This window comes from Nycticebus coucang, chromosome X, assembly GCF_027406575.1.
Source record: "Nycticebus coucang isolate mNycCou1 chromosome X, mNycCou1.pri, whole genome shotgun sequence".
NCBI classification, from domain to species: Eukaryota; Metazoa; Chordata; class Mammalia; order Primates; family Lorisidae; genus Nycticebus; species Nycticebus coucang.
The window spans coordinates 132,880,995-132,906,063 of NC_069804.1; the positions used below are offsets into that span (position 1 = coordinate 132,880,995).

General features: G+C 40.6%; 2 protein-coding genes across 2 annotated transcripts in view; both read left to right on the plus strand.

Annotated features, from left to right (window-relative positions):
- The window catches only part of COL4A6 (collagen type IV alpha 6 chain), a 333,285-nt gene that overhangs the window by 66,352 nt on the left and 241,864 nt on the right, over window positions 1-25,069 (plus strand). The gene's annotated exons all lie outside the window — the stretch shown is intronic.
- LOC128577328 (endoplasmic reticulum chaperone BiP-like) lies at window positions 11,493-13,979 on the plus strand. The gene has a single exon (XM_053579524.1). The coding sequence runs from the start codon at window positions 11,676-11,678 to the stop codon at window positions 13,674-13,676; it is 2,001 nt and encodes a 666-aa protein (XP_053435499.1). The 5' UTR covers window positions 11,493-11,675; the 3' UTR covers window positions 13,677-13,979.

Genomic DNA, 25,069 nt, shown 5'->3' on the forward strand with positions numbered 1-25,069 from the left:
AGTGCCAAAGAAGATGAAATATTTGGGAGTATACCTAACAAAGGACATGAAAGATCTCTACAAAGAGAACTATGAAACTTTAAGAAAAGAAACAGCCGAAGATGTTAACAGATGGAAAAACATACCATGCTCATGGCTGGGAAGAATCAACATTGTTAAAATGTCCATACTGCCCAAAGCAATATATAACTAATGCAATTCCTATTAAAGCTCCATTGTCATACTTTAAAGATGTTGAAAAAATAATACTTCGTTTTATATGGAATCAGAAAAAACCTCGAATAGCCAAAACATTACTGAGCAATAAAAACAAAGCAGGAGGAATCACATTACCAGACCTGAGACTGTACTATAAATCCATAGTGATCAAAACAGCATGGTACTGGCACAAAAGCAGAGAAGTAGATGTCTGGAACAGAATAGAGAACCAAGAGATGGATCCAGCTACTTACCATTATTTGATCTTTGACAAGCCAATTAAAAACATTCAGTGGAGAAAAGATTCCCTATTTAACAAATGGTGCTGGGTGAACTGGCTGGCAACCTGTAGAAGATTGAAACTGGACCCACACCTTTCACCATTAACTAAGATAGACTCTCACTGGATAAAAGATTTAAACCTAAGACATGAAACTATAAAAATGCTTGAAGAAAGTGGAGGGAAAACTCTTGAAGGAATCGGCCTGGGTGAATATTTTATGAGGAGGACTCCCCAGGCAATTGAAGCAGTATCAAAAATACACTACTGGGACCTGATCAAACTAAAAAGCTTCTGCACAGCCAAGAACATAGTGAGTAAAGCAAGAAGACAGCCCTCAGAATGGGAGAAAATATTTGCAGGCTATACCTCTGATAAAGGTCTAATAACCAGAATCCAGAGAGAACTCAAATTTATTAGCAAGAAAAGAACACATGACCCCATTTCAGGGTGGGCAAGGGACCTAAAGAGAAACTTCTCTAAAGAAGACCGACGCAAAATCTACAAACACATGAAAAAAAGCTCATCATCCTTAATCATCAGAGAAATGCAAATCAAAACTACTCTGAGATATCACCTAACCCCAGTAAGAGTAGCCCACATAACAAAATCCCAAAACCAGAAATGTTGGCGTGGATGTGGAGAAAAGGGCACACTGCTACACTGCTGGTGGGAATGCCCACTAATACGTTCCTTCTGGAAGGATGTTTGGAGAATACTTAGAGACCTAAAAATAGACCTGCCATTCGATCCTATAATTCCTTTACTAGGTTTATACCCAGAAGACCAAAAGTCACAATATAACAAAGACATCTGTACCAGAATGTTTATTGCAGCCCAATTCATAATTGCTAAGTCATGGAAGAGGCCCGAGTGCCCATCGACCCACGAGTGGACTAGCAAATTGTGGTACATGTATACCATGGAATACTATACAGCCTTAAAGAAAGATGGAGACTTTACCTCTTTCATGTTTACATGGATGGAGCTGGAATATATTCTTCTTAGCAACGTATCTCAGGAATGGAAGAAGAAGTATCCAATGTACTCAGCCCAACTATGAAGCTATATTATAGCTTTCACATGAAGACTATAACCCAACTATAGCACAAGACTATGGGGAAAGGGCCAAGGAAGGGGAAGGGAGGGGGGAGGTTTTGGTGGAGGGAGGGTAATGGGTGGGGCAACATTTATGGTGCATCTTAGAATGGGTACAGGCAATTGCACTAATGTACACAGCTGTGATTTAACAATAAAAAAAGAAAAATATTAATATTAATGCAATGCATATTAATGTCAAAGGTTCTGAAGCATCCTGTAGTGTAAAAAAAAAAAAAAACAAAAACTTTGTTAAACACTGTTTTATAATAAAGTTACTGACGCTAACGTGAATTCTTTTTTTTTTTTAACATGCATTCTGAGAGATGAAGGGAGTAGAGTCCAGACAATACTGGGGAACCTTTTCATGATTCCCAATATGCTCAGAGGAATTTCTTGTGCATAAAAACTTTTAAAATGTTAAATATAAGATCAGGCGTGGTGGCTCACGCCTGTAATCCTAACACTCTGAGTGGCCAAGGTGGGCGGATTGCCTGAGCTCACCTGTTCGAGACCAGCCTGAGCCAGAGCAAGACCTCGTCTCTAAAAATAGCCAGGCATTGTGGCAGGCACCTGCAGTTCCAGCTACTTGGGAGGCAGAGGTCAGAAAATCACTAAAGCCTAGGAGTTTGAGGTTGCTGTGAGCTGTAACGCTACGGCACTCTACCAAGGGTGACAAAATGAGACTGTTTGAAAAATATATATATATAAAATATAAAACCATTTATATGAACATAGTTTTTGAAAAAAAAAGTAACATTCCTTCTAATCCTTCTCTACCACCTACACCAATTTCCTGCTTACTGTAATTTCTGTACATTGTTTGAATGCCTATTGATGTGCTCTGCTTCACACCTCTGACATGCTGTCCCTTATGCCACCTTTGCTGTTAGCTCTCCTACTAGAATACAAACCATATGATTACAAGGACTCTTAACCTGTCTCATTCATCTGTGTGCTATCTCCAAAGCCTATAATACTGCCTGAAACATAGTAAGTCCTTAATAAATGAAATCCTGGTGGACTACGTTTCCTCTTAGCACCTGCAGCTAGGTAAAACCTCTCTCTCTCTTACTCTCTCTCTTCCCCTCTATCCAGTGGTCAATTCCAGTTCCTGTTAGGACAAGCCATTTAAGGCATCAAAGGTAACTTCCTTATTATTTAGAGTGGTGATTCACATTCCTGGATGACTATAAAAATCACCTGGGAATTTTTTATAGGAGTATAGATTTTAGCTCGGCGCCTGTGGCTCAAGCGGCTAAGGCGCCAGCCACATACACCTGAGCTGGCGGGTTGGAATCCAGCCCAGGCCTGCCAAACAACAATGACGGCTGCAACCAAAAAATAGCCGGGTGTTGTGGTGGGCGCCTGTAGTCCCAGCTACTTGGGAGGAGGAGACAGGAGACTCGCTTGAGCCCAGGAGTTTAAGGTTGCTGTGAGCTGTGATGCCACAGCACTCTACCCAAGGCAACAGCTTGAGGCTCTGTCTCAAAAAAAAAGAACTCAAATATTATACATTCAAATACACAAATGTTGTAAGTCCCTTACTTCAGGGATTTTTTTATTTTATAACTCTTCTATTTAATAATATAGTTAACAAGTAAACATATATTTAGGTCAGGAATTCGAAACCAGTCTGGTCAACATAGTGAGAGTCCATCTCTACAAAAAAAATTTTTAAAAATTATCTGGGCATACAAACACATACCTGCAGTCCCAGCTACTTAGAAGGCTGAGGCAAGAGTATCACTTAAGAGGCGGCGCCTGTGGCTCAGTGGGTAAGGCGCTGGCCCCATATACAGAGCATGGCGAGTTCAAACCCGGCCCCGGCCAAACTGCAATAACAACAACAACAAAAAAATAGCCAGGCGTTGTGGCAGGCACCTGTAGTCCCAGCTACTCGGGAGGCTGAGAGAAGAGAATTGCCTAAGCCCGGGAGATGGAGGTTGCTGTGAGCTGTGTGACACCATGACACTACCGAGGGTGATAAAGTGAGACACTGTCTCTACAAAAAAAAAAAAAAGAGGATCACTTAAGCCCAGGAGTTTGGAGTTCAAGGCTGCAGGAGCAATGTTTACTCCATTGCACTCCAGCCTGGGTGACAGAGTGAGATTCATTTTCATTTTTTCTCTCTCTCTCTCCATATGTGTGTGTGTGTGTTACATTTGTGTATGCACAATAATACATGCAGATAATAATATGAAGAAACATGCATATGTACATATTACATTTGTGTATATATGCACGTATACGTATATGTGTGTATATATGCTGTATATATATGAATAGCACACATATACATATATGTGTGTATATATGCTGTATATATATGAATAGCACACATATGTGTCTATATATGCTGTATATATATGAATAGCACGTATACATATATGTGTATATATATGCTATTCATATATATATTCACACACAAACATGCACACAATATGTTAGGTAGCATTAAGTCCTCTGAAGAAAAATAAAACAGAGTAAAGGGGTACGGAATGGCAGGAATACATATACCATTTTAAATAGGGAGGGCAATGAAGGGTACTATTTTTTCTGTTTTCCACCACTTCTCACTTCCGTCAATCAGTCTCCTTGTTTTGCTTTGTTCTGTGCCTGTGGTAGCCAGTTCCCAAAATGACTCCCAATGATTCTCAAGTCCTGCTATTTATACCCTTGTGTGGTCTCCTCCCATAATGACTCAAAACTGATCTATGTGACCAGTAGAACACGGCAGAAGTGAGTGAGTGATTTTTAGAGCTAGGTTATGAAAGACATTGAGCAGCTTCCACTTCGGCCTGTTGGATCACTCATTGTGTGGGAATCCAGATGCCATGTCTTTCTTGCATGAATGAGGACACTCAAGCAGCCCTGTGGAGAGGCTCACCTGGGGAAAGAACTGAAGTCTGCCAACAATCAGCATCAACTTGCCAACTGTGTTAGCAAGCCACCTTAGAAGTAGATCTTCCAGGCCTAGGCAAACCTTCAAATGATTGCAGCCCCAGCTGACATCTTAACTGTGGCCTAATGTGAGTCTCAATGCCTGAACCACCGAGATAAGCTGCTTCTAAATTTCTAACTCACAGAAACTGTAAGAGAAAATAAACAAACACACACACACATATAGATCTCCCAGAGCATGAATGTGTGACTCCAACCCTACCAACACTAGAAGTGTGCTAAGCTAAGGATATTAAGAACTCAGGAAACATGACTAACTCATGGGGTGATGGAGGGATTCGGTTTTCATTATTAGCAAACATACAAGGTGGTGAGCAGATCTCTTCAGGACTCTCTTACCCCAGTGGGCATACCTCTAGCTCTGAACAAATGCTTTGATATTTTAGAATTACACGTCTGAAACCTGACCAAGCTGAGCTATGTCTAAGGACTAACTCGAATGCCTGTCATATAATTGGTGCTCATTAAAACTTGCCGACATAAATTGAAGAGAGGAGCCTTCAATTTATTAGAACTGAGGTGCAGGGATAAGGATAGACCAGCAATGACAGTGATGGGACATATAGTTAAGTACCATTAACTATAGACTAGATAGTTGACTTAGAGCTATTTAAATGCTTCCGCCCTCAACTATTATTTAGATTTATCCTAGGGTTTGGAGCATGGTTGAAACTTCAAGTGGCAGGCAAATAGCTCCAGAAGTGAGAACTGCAAATGCTGGAAATCAGGTAGGGGCCTGACTCACTATTAAGATACCAGGAGAAAAGATAGTTTTGTAATAGGTAAGGGTGCCTCTTCTATACCGGAATATGAAGGGTGTTAAAAGCAAGGAGTTTGTAGCATTTTCCAAGAATCTCAGCTATCATGTTCAGTTTCTACACTCTCATTGATTCGGATTATAACATTTTTCTTCCTCAGGCAGCGCAGAAAAAAAATCTTTTAGGGTAATACTACTTTCTTTACTGCTCCTGTCATATTAGTACAAATTCTTGAGACCAGCAATTTGCAGCCCTTGAAATGCGAAGGAGAAGCATACCAGCCATCACAGATTAGTGGTGTTCACCAAAAAGGTGGATTGTTACACAAACCCACACAGGCCAGTGTCTTTCATTAAATTCCAAATTTGGAAGGAAAAAAAAAAAAAAACTTAATTCCTAAGACAAGCACCATCAAAATGATTGAAAAATCTACAGTCCAAATCACTCACTTCTTAATCCCTAGAGATGCTCTTCCCCTTCAACCTAGCTGAATGAAGAAGGCACTTCCCTGGAGATGGCAATTAGATTAGAAAGCCTGGAGCCTTCCCCTTGATTACTTAAAATGATACTAAGTCCTTGAGCTAACTCAGATGGATGTTAATGGTTTCCAGGGGACAGACAACTCAGAAAAGACAACTTTATTGCACTTCTCTTTCCCGTTTACTTACTTAACGCTTTGAAAATACTTTTGTAAATTTTATTAAAGAGGCTGCAAGCCTTTTAAAAATGAATCAGAGCGCTCTCTCCTGATTTCAAATAGCTGAATGAAATTCTGCCAAGTGCTGATAACAACAATCCTTCTGTGTCATGGATGGTCAACCCTTACTCCCACCCTTAGAGCAAGTGTGAAGTCTAATCAGTATAATAAATGAAGTAGTTATTAACATTTTGAAAAAAAGCATTCTAAATTGCTGCTCTTCTGTGAGTTCTACTGGTGGATTTTAGCTCTCTCTCTCTTTTTTTTTTTTTTTTGGTTAGACAGCTAGTCCAAGGACTTTGCAATTAAAAAGGGAGGGGGTTATATACCAAATGTATAAATGAAATGGTTGTTTACTTTACCAAAGAATTTACTCACCATTGGGAAACTTCTCTGCGCATTGATAATAGGATTTGATATATACCCCTTTTAAAATTAACTTCAAAAGTCAGGCACATCTCTATTAGGGGGACAATGCTCTTAATGGTTCATGAGCATTAATGAATGTGCTAATATATCCATTCCATGTCTAAATACCCTGGGCAACTTTAACACCGCCCCCCCCCCCAGTCACTTAGCATGGATATCTTAGTTTTCCCATTCTTCCAATGGAATAATACTTACCTACCTCAAAGAGGTGTTTTGAGAATTAAGTGGCGAGTGAGCTGCTTTGAAGATGAATTGTCATGTTTTTCTGGTCCCTTTGCTTCTAGTCTGGCTTAGTTAAACATATAATGTTGTAAATATGCCATGCTTGGTTTTCATGTAAGCATACTCTCTTGAAAAGAAAATTTGCTTTAAATATTTTCCCACTTCTCTGCCTTTAGTTTGTGTGGGGCCTGGGGCTAATTAGCATCCTTAGGCTCTTATCTAAGCTTTTGCTAAGGGCTAATTAACTAGTGTATACTTTGTCAAATTCTAATGAGAACTGATAAGGAGTATTTTTACCCTGTTTTATTTTCTTTTGGTGGAGGATATATGCTTTTAACAAACAGTTTTTTCAAGGAGACAATATTTGTTAATTTAAGCAGTGTTTACTAAGCACCTGTAAGCCCTCTGGGGGACACAGAGGAATGCACATAAAAGAAAACAAATTTAAAGGAACTGATGGACCTAAGGAGGTTAACCTAGTTATAAACATTTGTAAGCCACAAACATTATGCATATGTGTGAAGAGACTCTAGAGTAAATGAACAGTGAAGTGGTCTCAAGGTGACAGGCGTGACTGATGTAGAGGCCCTGCTTTGGACAGTAATGAACAAAATGAAGTATGTAGGATGGAGTAGGGGGTGGGAAGATATAATGGGCTTAATCAGGGAAGAAGAGCTTAATCAGGGGTAAGAGTGGAGAACAAGGAGAGGGAAGCTGGAGGGAAAGGAGTGCTGAACTGGATTCTGGAGACCTGGGTTTATTCTTGACACAAACTTCACCATATTCCATAGCTCTTTGACCTTTGGCTTGTCACTTCTGTCTGAACTTTAGGCCAGCCCCTCCACAATGCAGGGGTTGGGACTTTGTAAAAGATTTCCAACATGAGCAGTCTAGGATTAGAAAATTTTTTCAAGAGAAGTGAGTTTTAAATTTTAAATTCAGGCAGGCTCTTAAGTTCTCGGTATGTCCTGGCTAAAAAGAGAGATAAGATTCCGGGGAAGAAAAATGGACCTTATGAAGGCCCCTTGATTAAGGCACAGACTCAGAATTAGGAAAAGCTGTGTAGAGAAAAAAATACATACGAGAGAAAACTTTGTACCAAATGCACTAGATAGATTCCTGGAAAGGTGGGATCATGTAGAGGAAAGAGCACAAGCTTAGCAGTTAAATAGACCTGGGCGAGGTTCGAATCCCAGTTTACCCACTTAATTGTGATTTCAGACAAGTTCTTTAACTTCTCTGAGGCGGAATCTTCTAACTACTAAATTGGAATAATAATACTACATAGTTAATAGAGTTTATTTGAAGACTAAGTGAGTTATTCTAAACAAAACACATTGCACCTCCACATGGCTTACCATAAACACTCAATAAATGATAGCCATCTCTAGCTTTCAATCACTGGAGCCCTGGTTTGCCTTGACTGTTTTGCTAGACAAGTTAGCTTACACGAGGGGTCTTCTTTATTTAGCTCCTCCATAGAGACTGAACTTTTACCTTCTTTATATTGAGGGCCTCCTTACACAACAGCTCCTTCCCCCACACACTATTGGACTTCCTCAGCTCCCCTCCCAGAAAACAGGTTTTAAGGCATTTCTGATCTTTTCAATTTGTCAGTAGTCAGATCTGCCTAGTCCCAGTCAATCCAAATGTAGAGAGTTGGACTGTATCCTTGTTTTCCAAGTGCCTTGGGTTTATCTGATTTGATTCCTGTCAATGTAGAGTTTTCACAGAACACTGAGGAAGCCAGACAGTCCAATCAATCACCCTTTCCCTTAGTCACAGGAGTTTACCAGGAGGCCTCTGCTAAGGCAAAGATTTGGGCTCTGTTACTCAGATATGTTAGACAAAGATCTGTGTGGCGATTAGTTTTGATTAGACAGAAGTTCCACACAAAAGGGGGCTTGTGCATTTATTGTAGTTTCTGAGATTAAGGGAGCCAGGTACTGCTGTGGGAAGCTGCCCCATTGAAAAGAGGGGTCGTTCTTTGATGTTGAGAGGCCTATCCTTTCCCAGTAAGAAAAATGACTATTAGTTTCCTTCATTTTGCAAAGTGCATGAAAAGCATTTTAACCAACTTGTTGGCTTTAATGCTTGTTTGGGGGTGAGGGTTTAAGTCTGTGCAGGGGGAGCAAAGTGGAGATTTCATTTTTACTTGTTTCTCATAAACTCAGCAGCAGCTTGACTAACTTTTTCCCTGCTTTTGTTCTTTCTCTTTTTTCCATCCTTTACACTTAGTCACATACTCTTATTCTCCACCTCCCATACTGGTCTTTTTTTTCTCCGAGTAGCGCCTCTGTCATGGTGTACATTGATCTAACCCGTACCTCTCATAGCACTCACCATTTTTTTTTTTTTTACATAGGCAACACCTAGCACCACACACACTCTTTGCACTCCAGCTTTTCTTCCTTATACATTTAATTACTATGTGATTAGAAGAAGAGGAGCTTTACAGATCATCCAGAAGAGTATACATTTGCCTTTGGGTGCTATATTGTGCTTAATATCAGAATAGGAATGTGTCTGATCTTGAAATAGTCCCCTGAATAAATCCCGAAGACATGCTATGAGAAATACCTAAAACTTAGCTGGGCTCAGTGGCTCACGCCTGTAATCCTAGCACTCTGCGAGGCTGAGGCGGGTGGATTGCTTGAACTCACATGTTGGAGACCAGCCTGAGCAAAACAAAAGGGAGACCCCCGTCTCTACTAAAAATAGAAAAACTGAGGCAAGAGGATCACTTGAGCCCAAGAGCTGGAGGTTGCTGTGAGCTGTGATGCCATAGCCCACTACCAAGGTGACAAAGTGAGACTCTGTCTCAAAAAAAAAAAAAAAAAAAAAGAAAGAAAGAGAGAGAGAGATACCAAAAAACACCAAAACCTGAGATGTGGTACTTTGTCTTCTCCCTTCCTTGTCCACTACTCTTTAATGAACCTACACAGTGTCAGCCCTGAGACTCATTTTATTTTTTTATTTTTATTATTTATTGATTATTTCAAAATATTAGGGGGATACACATGTTTTGTTTACATACTTTTTTTTAATGAATTGAGTCAAGGTTGTAAGCGTGCCCCCATCAAGATAGTGTGTATCATACTCAATAGGTGTGAATTTACCCACCCCCTTCTCACCACTCTCCGTGCTTGATTTTCACTGATTTTTACTCCCATAAGTACACTTAAGTATTGATCAATCAGATCCAACCTAGTATTAAGTACATATGTTTGGTTTGCATCACAGCTCACAGCAACCTCCAACTCTTGGGCTTAAGTGATTCTCTTGCCTCAGTCTCCCAAGTAGCTGGGACTACAGGTGCTGACCACAATGCCTAGCTACTTTTTTTTTTTTTTTTTTAGAGACAGACTTTTACCTTGTCGCCCTGGGTAGAGTGCCGTAGCGTCACAGCTCACAGCAACCTCCAGCTCTTGGGCTTAGGTGATTCTCTTGCCTCAGCCTCCCGAGTAGCTGGGACTACAGGTGCCCGCCACAACACCCGGCTACTTTTTGTTTGTAGTTTGGCCAGGGCCGGGTTCAAACCCATCACCCTCAGTATATGGGGCCAGTGCCCTACTCACTGACCCACAGGCACCGCGCATGACCAGCTATTTTCTTGTTACAACTGTCATTGTTGTTTAGCTGGCCCAGGCTGGGCTGGAATCCACCAGCCTTGGTGCATGTGGCTGGCGCCATAACCACTGTGCTATGAGCGCCAAGCCCAGATGTCCATTTTTTAAAATGACCTTTTGTCCTTTGGGTATATACCCAGCAATGGTATTGCTGGATCAAATGGTAGGTCTACTTTAAGTTCTTTGAGGTATCTCCACGTGATTCTCTATAGAGGTCATACTAGTTTGCAATCCCACCATGAATGTAAAAAAGTTCCTTTCTCTTGACATCTGTGCCAGTGTCTGTTATTTTGGGACTTAATAATAAAGCAATTCTCTTTGGAGTTAGGTGATATCTTGTGGTTTTGATTTGGATTTCCCTAATGATTAGAAACACAGAGCATTTTTTCATGAGTTTGTTGGCCATTAGTGTATCTCCAAAAGTATCTGTTCATGTATTTCGCCCGCTTTTTAATGTGGTTGGTTGTTTCTTGGAGATTTGCTTGGGTCCTTTGTAGATTCTGGTTATCAGTCCTTTATCAGGAATATAGCATGCAAATATTTTTTCCTATTGCTCTCTTGATTGTGTCCTTGGCTCTGCAGAAGATTTTTAATTTGATCAGGTCCCATTTATTTATTTTGGTTGTTACCGTGATTGTTTTGGGGGTCTTTTTCGTGAATTCTTTGCCTAGACTAATACCAGTAAGAGTTTTTCCAACATTTTTTTCTTCTAGGATTCTTATAGTTTCCTGCCTTAAGTTTAAATCTTTTATCCAGGATAGGCACGGTGGCTCACACCTGTAATCCTAGCTCTTGGGAGGCTGAAGTGGGTGGATTGCTTGAGCTCAGGAGTTCAAGACCAGACTGAGCAAGAGTGATACCCTGTCTCTAAAAATAACCGGGCATTGTGGCAGGCACCTGTAGTCCTAGCTACTCAGGAGGCTGAAGCAAGAGAATCGCTTGAGCCCAAGAGTCTGAAGTTGCTGTGAGCTATGATACTATGGCACTCTACCAGGGGTGACAAAGTGAGACTCTGTCTCAAAAAAAAAGTCTTCAATCCAGAGTTCCCCCAGAGGGGCGTAGCAGTGACGTCAGTGTGGAGGATGCCACGAATCGGCAGCGGCTGGCATGGACCAATCAGCGGCCTCCAACGAGCAGCACCTTCACCAATCTGCGGCCTCCACGGGGCTGGGGAGAGGGTATATAAGGCAGTCGGCAACGGCGCGGTCAACGCCGGCCAAGACTGCACAGACCTGACTGACTAAGGTGTTTCTCGAATGTGAGAGGTGAGCGCCACGGCCTCGGGTCCCAGACCTGCCTTCGCCTTGTTCTTGGCTCCTCGTGACCTCGGAGCCCTGCCACCCTCAGACCCATAAGCTCGCTGCGCTCGTGTGCTGCGGCCTGTGGCAGGATTGCCTGCGATGTCCTTCCTGCCTGGTGACCTAGTCACCAGCAAGATGAAGCTCTCCTTGGTGGCAGCGATGTTGCTGCTCCTCGGCACAGTGCGGGCCAAGGAGGAGGACGAGAAGGAGGACGTGGGCACAGTGGTCGGCATTGATCTGGGGACCACCTACTCCTGTGTCGGGGTTTTCAAGAACGGCCGCGTACAGATCATCGCCAACGACCAGGGCAACCGCATCACGCCGTCTTATGTGGCCTTCACTCCCGAAGGGGAGCGTCTGATTGGCGATGCCGCCAAGAACCAGCTAACCTCCAACCCTGAGAACACTGTCTTCGACGCCAAACGGCTCATTGGCCGCACATGGAACGATCCCTCTGTGCAGCAGGACATAAAGTTCTTGCCTTTTAAGGTGGTTGAAAAGAAAACTAAACCATACATTCAAGTTGATATTGGAGGTGGGCAAACAAAGACATTTGCTCCTGAAGAAATTTCTGCCATGGTTCTCACCAAAATGAAAGAAACTGCTGAGGCTTATCTGGGAAAGAAGGTTACCCATGCAGTTATTACTGTACCAGCCTATTTCAATGATGCCCAGCGTCAAGCAACCAAAGATGCTGGAACTATTGCTGGACTGAATGTTATGAGGATCATCAATGAACCTACAGCAGCTGCTATTGCTTATGGCCTAGATAAGAGGGAGGGAGAAAAAAACATCCTGGTGTTTGACCTGGGTGGTGGAACCTTTGATGTATCTCTACTCACCATTGACAATGGTGTCTTTGAAGTCGTGGCCACTAATGGAGATACTCATCTGGGTGGAGAAGACTTCGACCACCGTGTTATGGAGCACTTCATCAAGCTGTACAAAAAGAAGACTGGAAAAGATGTTAGGAAGGACAATAGAGCTGTGCAGAAACTGCGGCGTGAGGTAGAAAAGGCCAAACGGGCTCTGTCTTCTCAACAGCAAGCAAGAATTGAAATTGAGTCCTTCTATGAAGGAGAAGACTTTTCTGAGACCCTAACTCGGGCCAAATTTGAAGAGCTAAACATGGATCTGTTCTGGTCTACCATGAAGCCTGTCCAGAAAGTGTTGGAGGATTCTGATTTAAAGAAGTCAGATATTGATGAAATTGTTCTTGTTGGTGGCTCTACTCGAATTCCAAAGATGCAACAACTGGTTAAACAATTCTTTAATGGCAAGGAGCCATCCCATGGCATAAACCCAGATGAGGCTGTAGCATATGGTGCTGCTGTCCAGGCTGGTGTACTTTCTGGTGATCAGGATACAGATGATCTGGTATTGCTTGATGTGTGTCCCCTTACACTTGGTATTGAAACTGTGGGAGGTGTTATGACCAAACTGATTCCAAGGAACACTGTGGTGCCCACCAAGAAGTCTCAATTTTTTTCTACAGCTTCTGATAATCAACCAACTGTTACAATCAAAGTCTATGAAGGTGAACGACCTCTGACAAAAGACAACCACCTTCTGGGTACATTTGACCTGACTGGAATTCCTCCTGCTCCCCGTAGGGTCCCACAGATTGAAGTCACCTTTGACATAGATGTGAATGGCATTCTTCGAGTAACAGCTGAAGACAAGGGTACAGGGAACAAAAATAAGATCACAATTACCAACGACCAGAATCGCCTGACACCTAAAGAAATTGAAAGGATGGTTAATGATGCTGAAAAATTTGCTGAGGAAGACAAAAAACTCAAGGAGCGCATTGATACTGGAAATGAGTTGGAAAGTTATGCCTATTCTCTAAAGAATCAGATTGGAGATAAAGAAAAGCTGGGAGGTAAACTTTCCTCCAAAGATAAAGAAACCATGGAAAAAGCTGTAGAAGAAAAGATCGAATGGCTGGAAAGCCACCAAGATGCTGACATTGAAGACTTCAAAGCTAAAAAGAAGGAACTGGAAGAAATTGTTCAGCCAATTATCAGCAAACTCTATGGAAGTGCAGGTCCTCCCCCAACTGGTGATGAAGATACAGCAGAAAAGGATGAGTTGTAGACACTGATCTGCTAGTGCTATAATATTGTAAATACTGGACTCAGGAACTTTCGTTAGGAAAAAATTGGAATCTTTACCTCGGAGTGGAGTTGAAAATGCTATAGCCCAAGTGGCTGTTTACTGCTTTTCATTAGCAGTTGCTCACATGTCTTGGGGTGGGGGGAGAAGAAGAATTGGCTGTCTTAGAAACTGAGTAAAAATGCTGGGTTAGGGCCTGTGTTCACTTTACATATGTTCTATTTAACAATTGGGTCATGTGCATCTGGTGTAGGAACTTTTTTCTACCATAAGTGACACCAATAAATGTTTTTTATTTACAAAAAAAAAAAAAAAAAGAAAAAGGTCTTCAATCCATTGTGAGTTAATTTTTGTGAGGGGTGAGAGGTGTGGATCCTGTTTCAGTCTTTTACATGTGGCTACCCAGTTTTCCCAGCACCACTTACTGAACAGAAATTCTTTTCCCCAGTATATGTTTTTATCTGTTTCATCAAAAATCAGATGAGAGTATGGGGATGATTTCATCTGTGGATTCTCTCTTCTGATCTTTAGGTCTATGTCTTTGTTTTTGTGCCAGTATCATGCTGTTTTGGTTACAATAGCCTTGTAGTATAGTTTGAAGTCTGGTAAGGTGATAACTCCTGCTTTGTTCCTTGTACTGATTTTAAAGACAAACTTAAACTAAGCAGAGCTGCTGCCTTCCTCCTCCCACCCCAGTCTTGTTCTTTTTCCTGTCTCTTATTTCATTATGTATGGAACACACCTGTCACTGGGCCTGATGTATAGTAGGTGCTCACCAAATGAAAGCTCAACCAACCCCTAGTATTGCCTGTCTCCTTTCCCTGATTTATTTTTTTTTCATAACACCATCTGCCATACCATAATTTATGTTAGTTTTTTTATTATGTCCTTTCCACTCCACACCCCTACCCACAGATATGTGCATGAATGCATACACACACACACACACACACACAAAATGTAGGCTCCACAGAGGCAGGGGTTTTAGATATTTTGTTCATTGCTATGCCACTAGAACTTAGACTAATATCTGGTATTTGGTATTTGCTCAAAAAATATTTATTGAATCAATTAAGTAGCTTTCATCTGTCTGGTCTTCTCTGGGGTATTTAACTAAGTGGGCACTCTGTTGAAGATCTGAGGAGCCCTCACACCAGACAGCTACCTCACTCTTGGTAGCAAGAGAACCCATCCCAACACCGAGAGGACAATAACAAAAACTCAAAGCTGTCAAGTCAGCTAAAAGTGTATTACTCTCAAAAACAGGTTTTGTTATCTAGATGTCAAGATCAGCAGATGAAATAAGATGTCTTCCGAGGGGAAATAGAACTTTTCCCAGAAGACAAAAGATTTTAGACAGATATGGGGGCTGGCTGAAACATGGTCCAGAAATCCAAAAAGGCAATCAGCTAAGCAAGGTCAGGAGAGGGGGGCAGAGAAACATGAACTCTTGCTTCAAATATGAGTGATCTCAACAGCTCCTATAGGAGGAGGGAGTGTCTTTCTTGTATAAAATGTCCAGCACTGCATCTGTCCCGTTGTCTGTCTTGTTGTGCTTTGGCTCAGAGATGCTTCTCTGATGGAAAACTTTCTCTTTGAATGAACTTTTACTTAAAAACTTCTGATTTACTGGGGCCACTTAGTTGTCGAAATTTCACAAGAAATCAGGCTGCAAGATTGAAAAGGAATTAAGTATATCAATTTTCAAACTGTAGTTCATGAACGTAAGTTAAGCACAGTCTCTTTGGCAATTAAAAAATTGGCTATTGCCAAGTGTTGGCAAAAGTGTGGGGAAGTGTTCTCATACCCTGGTGGTGGGAGTAGACAGTGATGTAGCCTTTTTCTTGGGCAATTTGGCAACACGTGCCAAAATTTAAATCCACATACACTTTCATCTATCAATTCTACTTCTTGGAGACTGTCCCACAACATACCATACTTCCTTGATTCTAAGGTACAAATTTATTTTATGGATGTATATTTTATGCATCTTTTAGTGTCTCTGAAATTGGGATGCATCACATTCACAAGGAGTTACTATATGGATTTTGATTACAGTGTCACTGATAACAGTAACACTGAAAAAAAGACTAAATGTCCATAGATAGGAGACTAGTTAACTAACTTACATTCCATCCAAAATAATATTCTTTGTAGCTACTTAAAAGAATGAGGTTGACCTACATGTGATGATTTAAAAACTGTCTGAGATAAAGAATAAAGTGAAAAAATTCAAGTGTATAACATTGTGTTTATGAAAATATATAAGATACACTATATATGTAAGTTCTGACATATATGTATGAACATTTTTCTGGTAGGATATGCAAGAAACTGTGATCAAAGATTTTTTTCTAGGGTGAGGGTCAGCTAGTAGGAGACTTTTAATTTTCATTTTGTACTTTTTTGTACGGTTTGAACTTTTTTTTTTACCATGTTCATATATTGCTTTATTTTTTTAAAGGCCAAAAGGGGTTTCTGAGAGATGAATTATTTTTCTTTTTTATGCTTTTCTATATTAAAAACACACAATAGATGTTATTTTAAAAAGGAAATCAATAAGGCAGGCTCTGTCTCAGTAGAGTTCAGAGTGAATGTGATAAACCAGAGAACAGATGCTTTAATAGATCCAAGAATAAAGGTTTAAACAAAGCAAAGGGAAAAGCATGGAAAGGAAACTGATTCCATCTCTCCAGGGGCATTAGGAAAGTGTCACAGAAAAGGTGATATTTGAGATGAGTCTTGGTAGAGCACAGGACATTGGTGGGCAGCATTCCAGGAAGAATGGACATTCCATGCAAAGACACAGTGTGGAAGGCTATCACTTGTTCAGGGTGTGATGAGAGTTTCAGGGGGTCAGAGACACATTAGTAATGTGCCTACTGGTCAGCATGTGAGTAAAAGTGATGAGCAATAAGAACATGTGAGTGCATTTTGTGCATTTTGTGCATTTTGTGCATGGAACTAGGAGCTTTAACTTCTTAACTTCCAGTCTATAGAAAGTTATTCAGGATCTATGGCCTTAAGAACAGCAATAGTGGTAGAGACAGCCCAGAGTTTGGATATGGACCAAATTGGGTTCTAATCCTAGCAACTTAGTCTTTCTGATCCTTTAAGATCCTGTGTTGAGGTCTTTAAGTTATACATAAAGCCCTTGACATAATCCAAACTCAAAAAAGTTAGCTGTTTTTTTCATTTTTTTGTTTTTTGTTTTTTTAGACAGAGTCTCACTGTGTTGCCCTCAGTAGAATGAAATGGCGTCACAGCTCACAGCAACCTCAAACTCTTGGGCTTAAGCGATTCACTTGTCTCAGCCTCCCAAGTAGCTGGGACTACAGGCACGCGCCACAAGGTCTTTTGTTACAGTTGTCATTGTTGTTTAGCTGGCCAGGGCCAGGTTGGAACCCGCCAACTTTGCTGGAGCTGTAACCACTGTGCAACGGGTGCTGAGCCAAATTAGCTATTATTAATATTCTCATCCTTACTATTCCTTTTCTCTCAAATGTAGCTTGGTGCTGCACATACCGTAGGAACTCAGTGAATCCCTGCTATGGAATGATTTGTGAGAGAGTTGGGTACGTTGTATGGTAGGACATGATATGACAGAGCTCTCACCTCCTATTTCCCCATCCAGCTCCTAATACTATAGATACCAGAACATTTTGCCTAAGAAAACCGAGTACACACCGTATCTGAAGTTGGGAGAAGGGAACTCTAGGAAAGTGAACAAAATAAAGGAAGTTGTATATTCGTTCCATGAAACTGATGACCCCCAAGGCTGTCAGACTACATGAATGATATAATAAAAAGTAAAAGTGAAACACCACCAACACAAATCAAATTTAAGAAGAAGTTCCTGGGCAGTGCCTGTGGCTCAAGGAGTAGGGTTTCACCCCCATATACCCGGGGTGGTGGGTTCGAACCCAGCCCCAGCCAAAAAAAAAAGATAAAGTTCCTTAGCTTTAAAAAATAAACAAGGCAGGGCGATGCTAACATTAGGACTGAAGCAGGCAGACCCTGAAACATGGCCTGTATGTGGTGTCGTGAGAATCAAAGATCTTCTGTTAGCTGTATGACCTTGAAGAGTGTCATTTCCCCTCTCTGCGGAAATGGTCCCTCTTTGTTCTCACCTATAAAATATGGAAGTTAAGATGGGATTAGAGCTAGTTGTTGTCAGCATACTGCAGCCAGGACCTGCCTGCTATTGGTTTTTGTAAATAAAGTTTTATTATAACACAGCCACCCTATTCATTTAAATCCTGTCTAAGGTTTTTTGTTTTTTTTTTTTAATTATTGTTGGGGATTCATTGAGGGTACAATAAGCCAGGTTACACTGATTGCATTTGTTAGGTAAAGTCCCTCTTGCAATCATGTCTTGCCCCCAGAAGGTGTGGCACACACCAAGACCCGCCCCCTCCCTCCTTCCCTCTCTCTGCTTTTCCTTCCCCTCCCCATAACCTTAATTGTCATTAATTGTCCTCATATCAAAATTGAGTACATAGGATTCATGCTTCTCCATTCTTGTGGTGCTTTACTAAGAATAATGTCTTCCACTTCCATACAGGTTAATATGAAGGATGTAAAGTCTCCATTTTTTGTAATAGCTGAATAGTATTCCATGGTATACATATACCACAGCTTGTTAATCCATTCCTGGATCCGTGGGCATTTAGGCTGTTTCCACATTATGGCGATTGTAAATTGAGCTGCAATAAACAGTCTAGTACAAGTGTCCTTATGATAAAAGGATTTTTTTTTCCTTCTGGGTAGATGCCCAGTAATGGGACTGCAGGATCGAATGGGAGGTCTAGCTTGAGTGCTTTGAGGTTTCTCCATACTTCCTTCCAGAAAGGTTGTACTAGTTTGCAGTCCCACCAGCAGTGTAAAAGTGTTCCCTTCTCTCCACATCCACGCCAGCATCTGCAGTTTTGAGATTTTGTGATGTGGGCCATTCTCACTGGGGTTAGATGGTATCTCAGGGTGGTTTTGATTTGCATTTCTCTAATAGATAGGGGTGATGAACATTTTTTCATATGTTTGTTAGCCATTCGTTTGTCTTCTTTAGAGGTTCTATTCATGTTTCTTGCCCATTGATATATGGGATTGTTGGCTTTTTTCATGTGGATTAATTTGAGTTCTCTATAGATCCTAGTTATCAAGCTTTTGTCTGATTGAAAATATGCAAACATCCTTTCCCATTGTGTAGGTTGTCTCTTTGCTTTGGTTATTGTCTCCTTAGCTGTACAGAAGCTTTTCAGTTTAATGAAGTCCCATTTGTTTATTTTTGTTGTTGTTATAATTGCCATGGTAGTCTTCTTCATGAAGTCTTTCCCCAGGCTGATATCTTCCAGTGTTTTTCCTATGCTTTCTTGGAGGATTTTTATTGTTTCATGCCTTAAATTTAAGTCCTTTATCCATCTTGAATCAATTTTTGTGAGTGGGGAAAGGTGTGGGTCCAGTTTCAGTCTTTTACATGTAGGTATCCAGTTCTCCCAACACCATTTATTGAATAGGGAGTCTTTCCCCCAAGGTATGTTCTTGTTTGGTTTGTCGAATATTAGGTGATTGTAAGATGTTAATTTCATTTCTTGGTTTTCAATTCGATTCCAAGTGTCTATGTCTCTATTTTTGTGCCAGTACCATGCTGTCTTGACCACTATGGCTTTGTAGTACAGACTAAAATCTGGTATGCTGATGCCCCAGCTTTATTTTTATTACTAAGAACTGCCTTAGCTATACGGAGTTTTTTTCTGGTTCCATACAAAACGCAGAATCATTGTGATTAACATCTCATACCCCAGAAGACCACCTGTTGCCCAGACAATATTCAACAAGATAGATATACTGCTTTGTTTTTGGTTGGTTTTTTCTTTTTGTTTGTTTGTTTTTTGTTTAATTTAATGTTATTGTTGTTGTTTTGTTTTTTAATTTCAACCTTTTCAGTACAGATTTTTTTAATCAATTTTTCTAGTTTAAATACAATTTCCCATTGCTGCCTTTTTCAATAACTAGAACTTCATTTTTGCTAGTGTTTCTATCCCTATTATTTGTTTTTTCACCAATTTTATTCTGTAAAGTTTTCTGTTTGCTTGTTTTGGTTTGATTTATAGCGTTTTTGTCTTTCCTCTCTACTTGGTGGAAGTGGGGTACTGTGTCTGATCAGGTTAGCAAAGAGCTGCTGACCTCAAGGGAACCACCCAACTGGGCACCCCCAGAGGTTGGGGTTTTTTTAAGATTGTGTCAAAGTACCCTACTGTACACCTATATTTCTCTGTCTCCCTCTTTCTGTCCCTCTCTTCTTTTTGTCAATATTCCTTTTACCCACCCCCTCTCCTTTCTCTATTTTCCGTTCGTTCTTTCCTTCTTTCTTTCAACCCTTCTTGCTCTTCAACCTTCTCATCCTTCTGGTCCTGTACCAAAAGGATTCATTGAAACCTTAGTCTACAGGCACGGGAACTTAAAGAGCAAGAGGAAGTGAAAGGAAAATTAGGGCAAGGAAACAGATAAAAGAAATCACTCATGAAGAAGAATCAGCAGAAAACTCCAGGCAACATGAAGAACCAGTCCAGAACAACCCCTCCAAGGGACCATGAGGTAGCTACTGCAGAGGATTCCACCTATAAAGAAATGTTAGGAATGACAGAAAGGGAATTTAGAATACACATGATGGAAACAATGAAGGAAATGATGGAAACAATGAAGGAAATGATGAAAACAATGAAGGAAACTGCTAATAAAGTGGAAAATAACCAAAAGGAAATCCAAAAACAGAATCGAATAAGAAATGAATGATATGAAGAATATAGAAAAGATATAGCAGAGCTCAAGGAACTGAAGCAGTCAATTAGGAAACTTAAAGATGCAATGGAAAGTATCAGCAACAGGTTAGACCATTCAGAAGAAAGAATTTCAGAGGTAGAAGACAAAGTTCTTAAGGTTGTTTTTCTACTACAGCATTAGAGTGCAGAAGTTGTGACAGAGACCATATTGCCTGCAAAGCTGAAAGCACCTACCTGTTGGCCCTTTACAGGAAAAGTTTGCTGACCCCTGACTGATGTACAGGTCCCTTTCACTTCTGACATTCTGTGATATATGTACTGCTATAGGTTTGATGTGTGAGACCATCTGCAAACATTAGATTCACCTTGTAAGCCTTTCATGAAATTCACAAATGATGCAAAAGTCTCGCCTGTATATTTATGATTAATGCAACAAAACTTTCTGAAGCATTTACTGTTTGCTGGGTACTGTGCTAGTTCTGGGGTACAGCAGAGGGCAAAACCAGAAATAATCTTAGCACTCATGGGGCTTATGGTCTACTGGAGAAGACAGTTTCTAACAAAGTCTCCTCACATTTTTCCTTGAGGAAAACAAAGCCAACTAATTATTTCATAGTAGGTTGAAATAGTGGATTTATGAGCACCTTTGTTCATTGATTTATTAGTTTGTTCTTGCACCCAGTCAGCATATACAGTCATGTACCCTTTAGGGATATTTTAGTTGGGCAGAGCCAGTGGCTCAGTGGATAGGGTGCCGGCCTCCTATACTGAGGATGAAGGGTTCAAACCCAGCCCCGGCCAGCTGGAACAGCAATGACAACTGCAACAACAGCAACAAAAAGCCGGGCGTTGTGGTGGGCACCTGTGGTCCCAGCTGCTTGGGAGGCTGAGGCAAGAGAATCACTTAAGCCCAAAAGAGGTTGCTGTGAGTTGTCATGCCACGGTACTCTACCGTCGGCGACAAGTGAGACTCTGTCTCAAAAAAAAAAAAAGGATATTTTAGTCAACAAACAACCACATATAGGGCAATTAGTCCCATAAGATTATAATGGAGCTTAAAATTTTCCGTTGTCTAGAGCTATCCTAAGATCATAGGGCAACACATTCCTCAAGAGTTGGTGGTAATTCTGGTGTAAACAATCCTATTGCATTGCCAGTCTTATAAAATTATAGCACATACAGGGGCGGCAGCTGTGGCTCAAAGGAGTAGGGCTCCGGCCCCATATGCCAGAGGTGGTGGGTTCAAACCCAGCCCCAGCCAAAAACTGCAAAAAAACAAAATTATAGCACATGCAATTATATACAGTGTGTGATATCTGATAATAATAATAAATGTCTATGTTCTTGGTTTATGTATTTATTATGCTTTTTTTCATTATTTTAGGGTGTATTTCTTCTACTTAGAAAACAAAAAGTGAGCTGTTAGCCTTAGGCAGGTCGTTCAGGAGGTATTCCAGAAGAAGGCACAGTTATTCTAGGAGATGACAGCTGCACACATGTTATTGTTCCTAAAGACGTTGAACTGGGACAAGATGTGGGGGTGGAAGACAGTGAAATGGATTATCCTGACCTGTGTGTAGGCCTAGCCTACTATGTGTGTTTCTGTCTTAGTTTTTAACAAAAAAGTTTGAAAAGTAAAAGGAAATTAAAAAAAAACAAAAAAAGCTGATAATAGAAATATAGAGAAAGAAAATAGTTTTGTACAGCTAAACAGTGTTTTTGTGCTTTGGCCAGGTGTTATTACAAAAGAGTAAAAAGTTACAACAATTAAAAAGTTTATCAAGTAAAAAAATCAGTAATCTAAGGTTAATTTATTATTGGAAAAAAGAAAACTTTTTATAAGTTTAGTGTACCATAAGTGTACAGTGTTTATAAAATTTTCAATGCACAGTAATATCCTAAGCCTTCACCTTCACTCACCACTCGCTCACTATCCCACCCAGAGCAATTTCCAGTTCTGCAAGCTCCATTCATGATAAGTGTCCTATAGAAGTATATCACCTTTTATCTTTTATACAGTATTTTTACTGTACTTTTTAAAGTTTAGATATGCACATACTTACCATTGCCTTCCAATTCCTACAGTATTCAGTACACCAGCGTGCCTTATAGGTTTGCAGCCTAGGTGTATAGTAGGCTATATCATCTATGTTTGTATAAATACACTGTATGATGTTCCCACAATAATGAAATTGCTGGGCGGTGCCTGTGCCTCAATGAGTAGGGCACCAGCCCCATATAACGAGGGTGGGGGGTTCAAACCCGACCCCGGCCAAACTGCAACAAAAAAATAGCTGGGCGTTGTGGTGGGCACCTGGAGTCCCAGCTACTCGGGAGGCTGAGGCAAGAGAATCGGCTGTGACGCCACAGCACTCTACCGAGGGCGACAAAGTGAGACGCTGTCTCTAAAAATAATAATGATAATAATGAAATTGCCTAGTGATCCATTTCTCAGAATGTCTTCTCATCATTAAACAACATGTTTATAGTGTGCCTACTGTGTGCTAAGTGCTGGGGCCAGGCTGGATGCTAAAATATAGCAATGACGAAGGTAGGCAAACTTCCTATTCTCATGGACCTTACATTCTATTTGAGGGAGACACAGTATCCAGGTATTAGTTGAAAAACACACAAATAAATATTTAATTGTCAACATTTACGAATACTCTGAAGAAAAGTACCATGGTCATACAGCAACATATAGGCACAATTCCTAATGTGAGGTGCAGAGAGAGAAGTTAAAGCACTAGCCCAAGGTCACACAGCCAGTACATTTTTGGCCTACATAGAAATGCAGTAAACACAATTAAACTCAATTTGGTACTGCCTGAACATTCAACAGATATGTTAGACATTAATCAAGTTTGAAACGCTGGTTGAGAACCTGCTAGATTTGTCACTTGTTTGAGCATCCAAGTTCTATAGACTTTTGAATTAAATTCATCTATCTATCTATCTATCTATCTATCTATCTATCTATCTATCTATCTCCACCTCACTTTCTCTTTCTCTCTCTATAGAAAAAAAAAAAAAATGTTTCTAATTCCTGAGCTGCTTTGGTGGAATTTGGACCCAATGAATTCCAACATGGCCAAACACGCTGTTTGCAACTGAAAGAAAGTATGACACTGATGTCATATATTGTCAGTGCCATAGCTTTGCAGATCTCCCCCCCCAAAAAAAAAAAATCTCTAACGAAGGGAATTTGGAGAACAATAGGCTCCTGTAGAATCACAATAGGCGATAACAGAGTGATCAATTCTCCAAGCTGGGAGGTGCAAATAAAAAGTACATGGCAAGTGAAACTACAATAGCAAGGCTTCAGGGAGGAGACTCTGAATCTCATTTAGAGATTCAAACTGGTTTCATTTAATTTTCCCAAACAAAATAGATTAACAGGTGCCTCCCACATTCTTACTCCAATAATTTCATTCTTCTTTAACATACAATGAGAATAGAGGGGGGCATGAAGAAACCCCTCAATGATTAAGTAGAAAGAAATTAATAGCCTTTTGGGTCAGAGTATTATAATTATAAAAGCTGTTTTTCCCTTAGCCAGATAATGAGCTGCAGTTAAAGAGAAGATTGGAATAATGCGAAGATAATTTCACAAGTGCAATTTAGGACCCTCTAGTTTAAAGTGGCAATCTGCAGCATGATGTGATGCAAAATTGCTTTGGAGTGGGCGTCATAAAAATTTGGTTTGGGTACTACCTCTCTAATTCAACTTTGGGTAACCTTAGGGAAAGTAACTTCACTTCCGTGGATCTTCATTTTCCTCATCCTATAAAATGGGAATGAAAATAAAACACCAGACCTAACTCTCTCTCTCTCTCAGGATTGTTGTGAAGACCAGATGACAAACACATAGCAGAAATGTGTTTTATAAACTGAACATTTCTATGCCAATATAAGGTATGAAGATGATAATCAAGTTCCTTTTAGAGTGTCATTATGTCACCCTCGGCCGAGTGCTGTGACATCACAGCTCACAGAAACCTCAAATTCTTGGGCTCAAGCAATTCTCTTGCCTCAGCCTCCCGAGTAGCTGGGACTACAGGCGCCTGCCACAGAACTTGGCTATTTTCTTGTTGAAGTTGTCATTGTCGTTTAGCTAGCTCCGGTTGGGTTTGAACCTGCCAGCCTCAGTGCATGTGACTGGCGCGTAACCACTGTACTATGGGTGCCAAGACGATAAACAAGTTCTTGCTTAGGAATTTACATGGAAAGTCCAAACTCTTCAGAAGAGTTTCTGATACCAGGTAATAATCTGGCTTCACCTAACCTTTCTAGCATTCTCACTGATTACACCTTTATAAGACCCCTCTTCTTATAAAACATTTTTTCCTGCTTCTGTTACTTTACCTGTGCTATTCTTCCTGCTGATGTTGCCCTTTCCACCTAACTAGAGCAGCTAGGAAGTGCACCTAGCTTAAGAAGTGCCTCCAGGGCGGCACCTGTGGCTCAAAGGAATATGGTCTTCACACCAGCAGGAGCAGCATTGGCTAGAAGCCTATTAGAAATGCAGGATTCAGGCCTCCCCTGATCTACTGAATCAGCTTCTGCATTTTAACAAATTCCCCAGATAACTCCTTT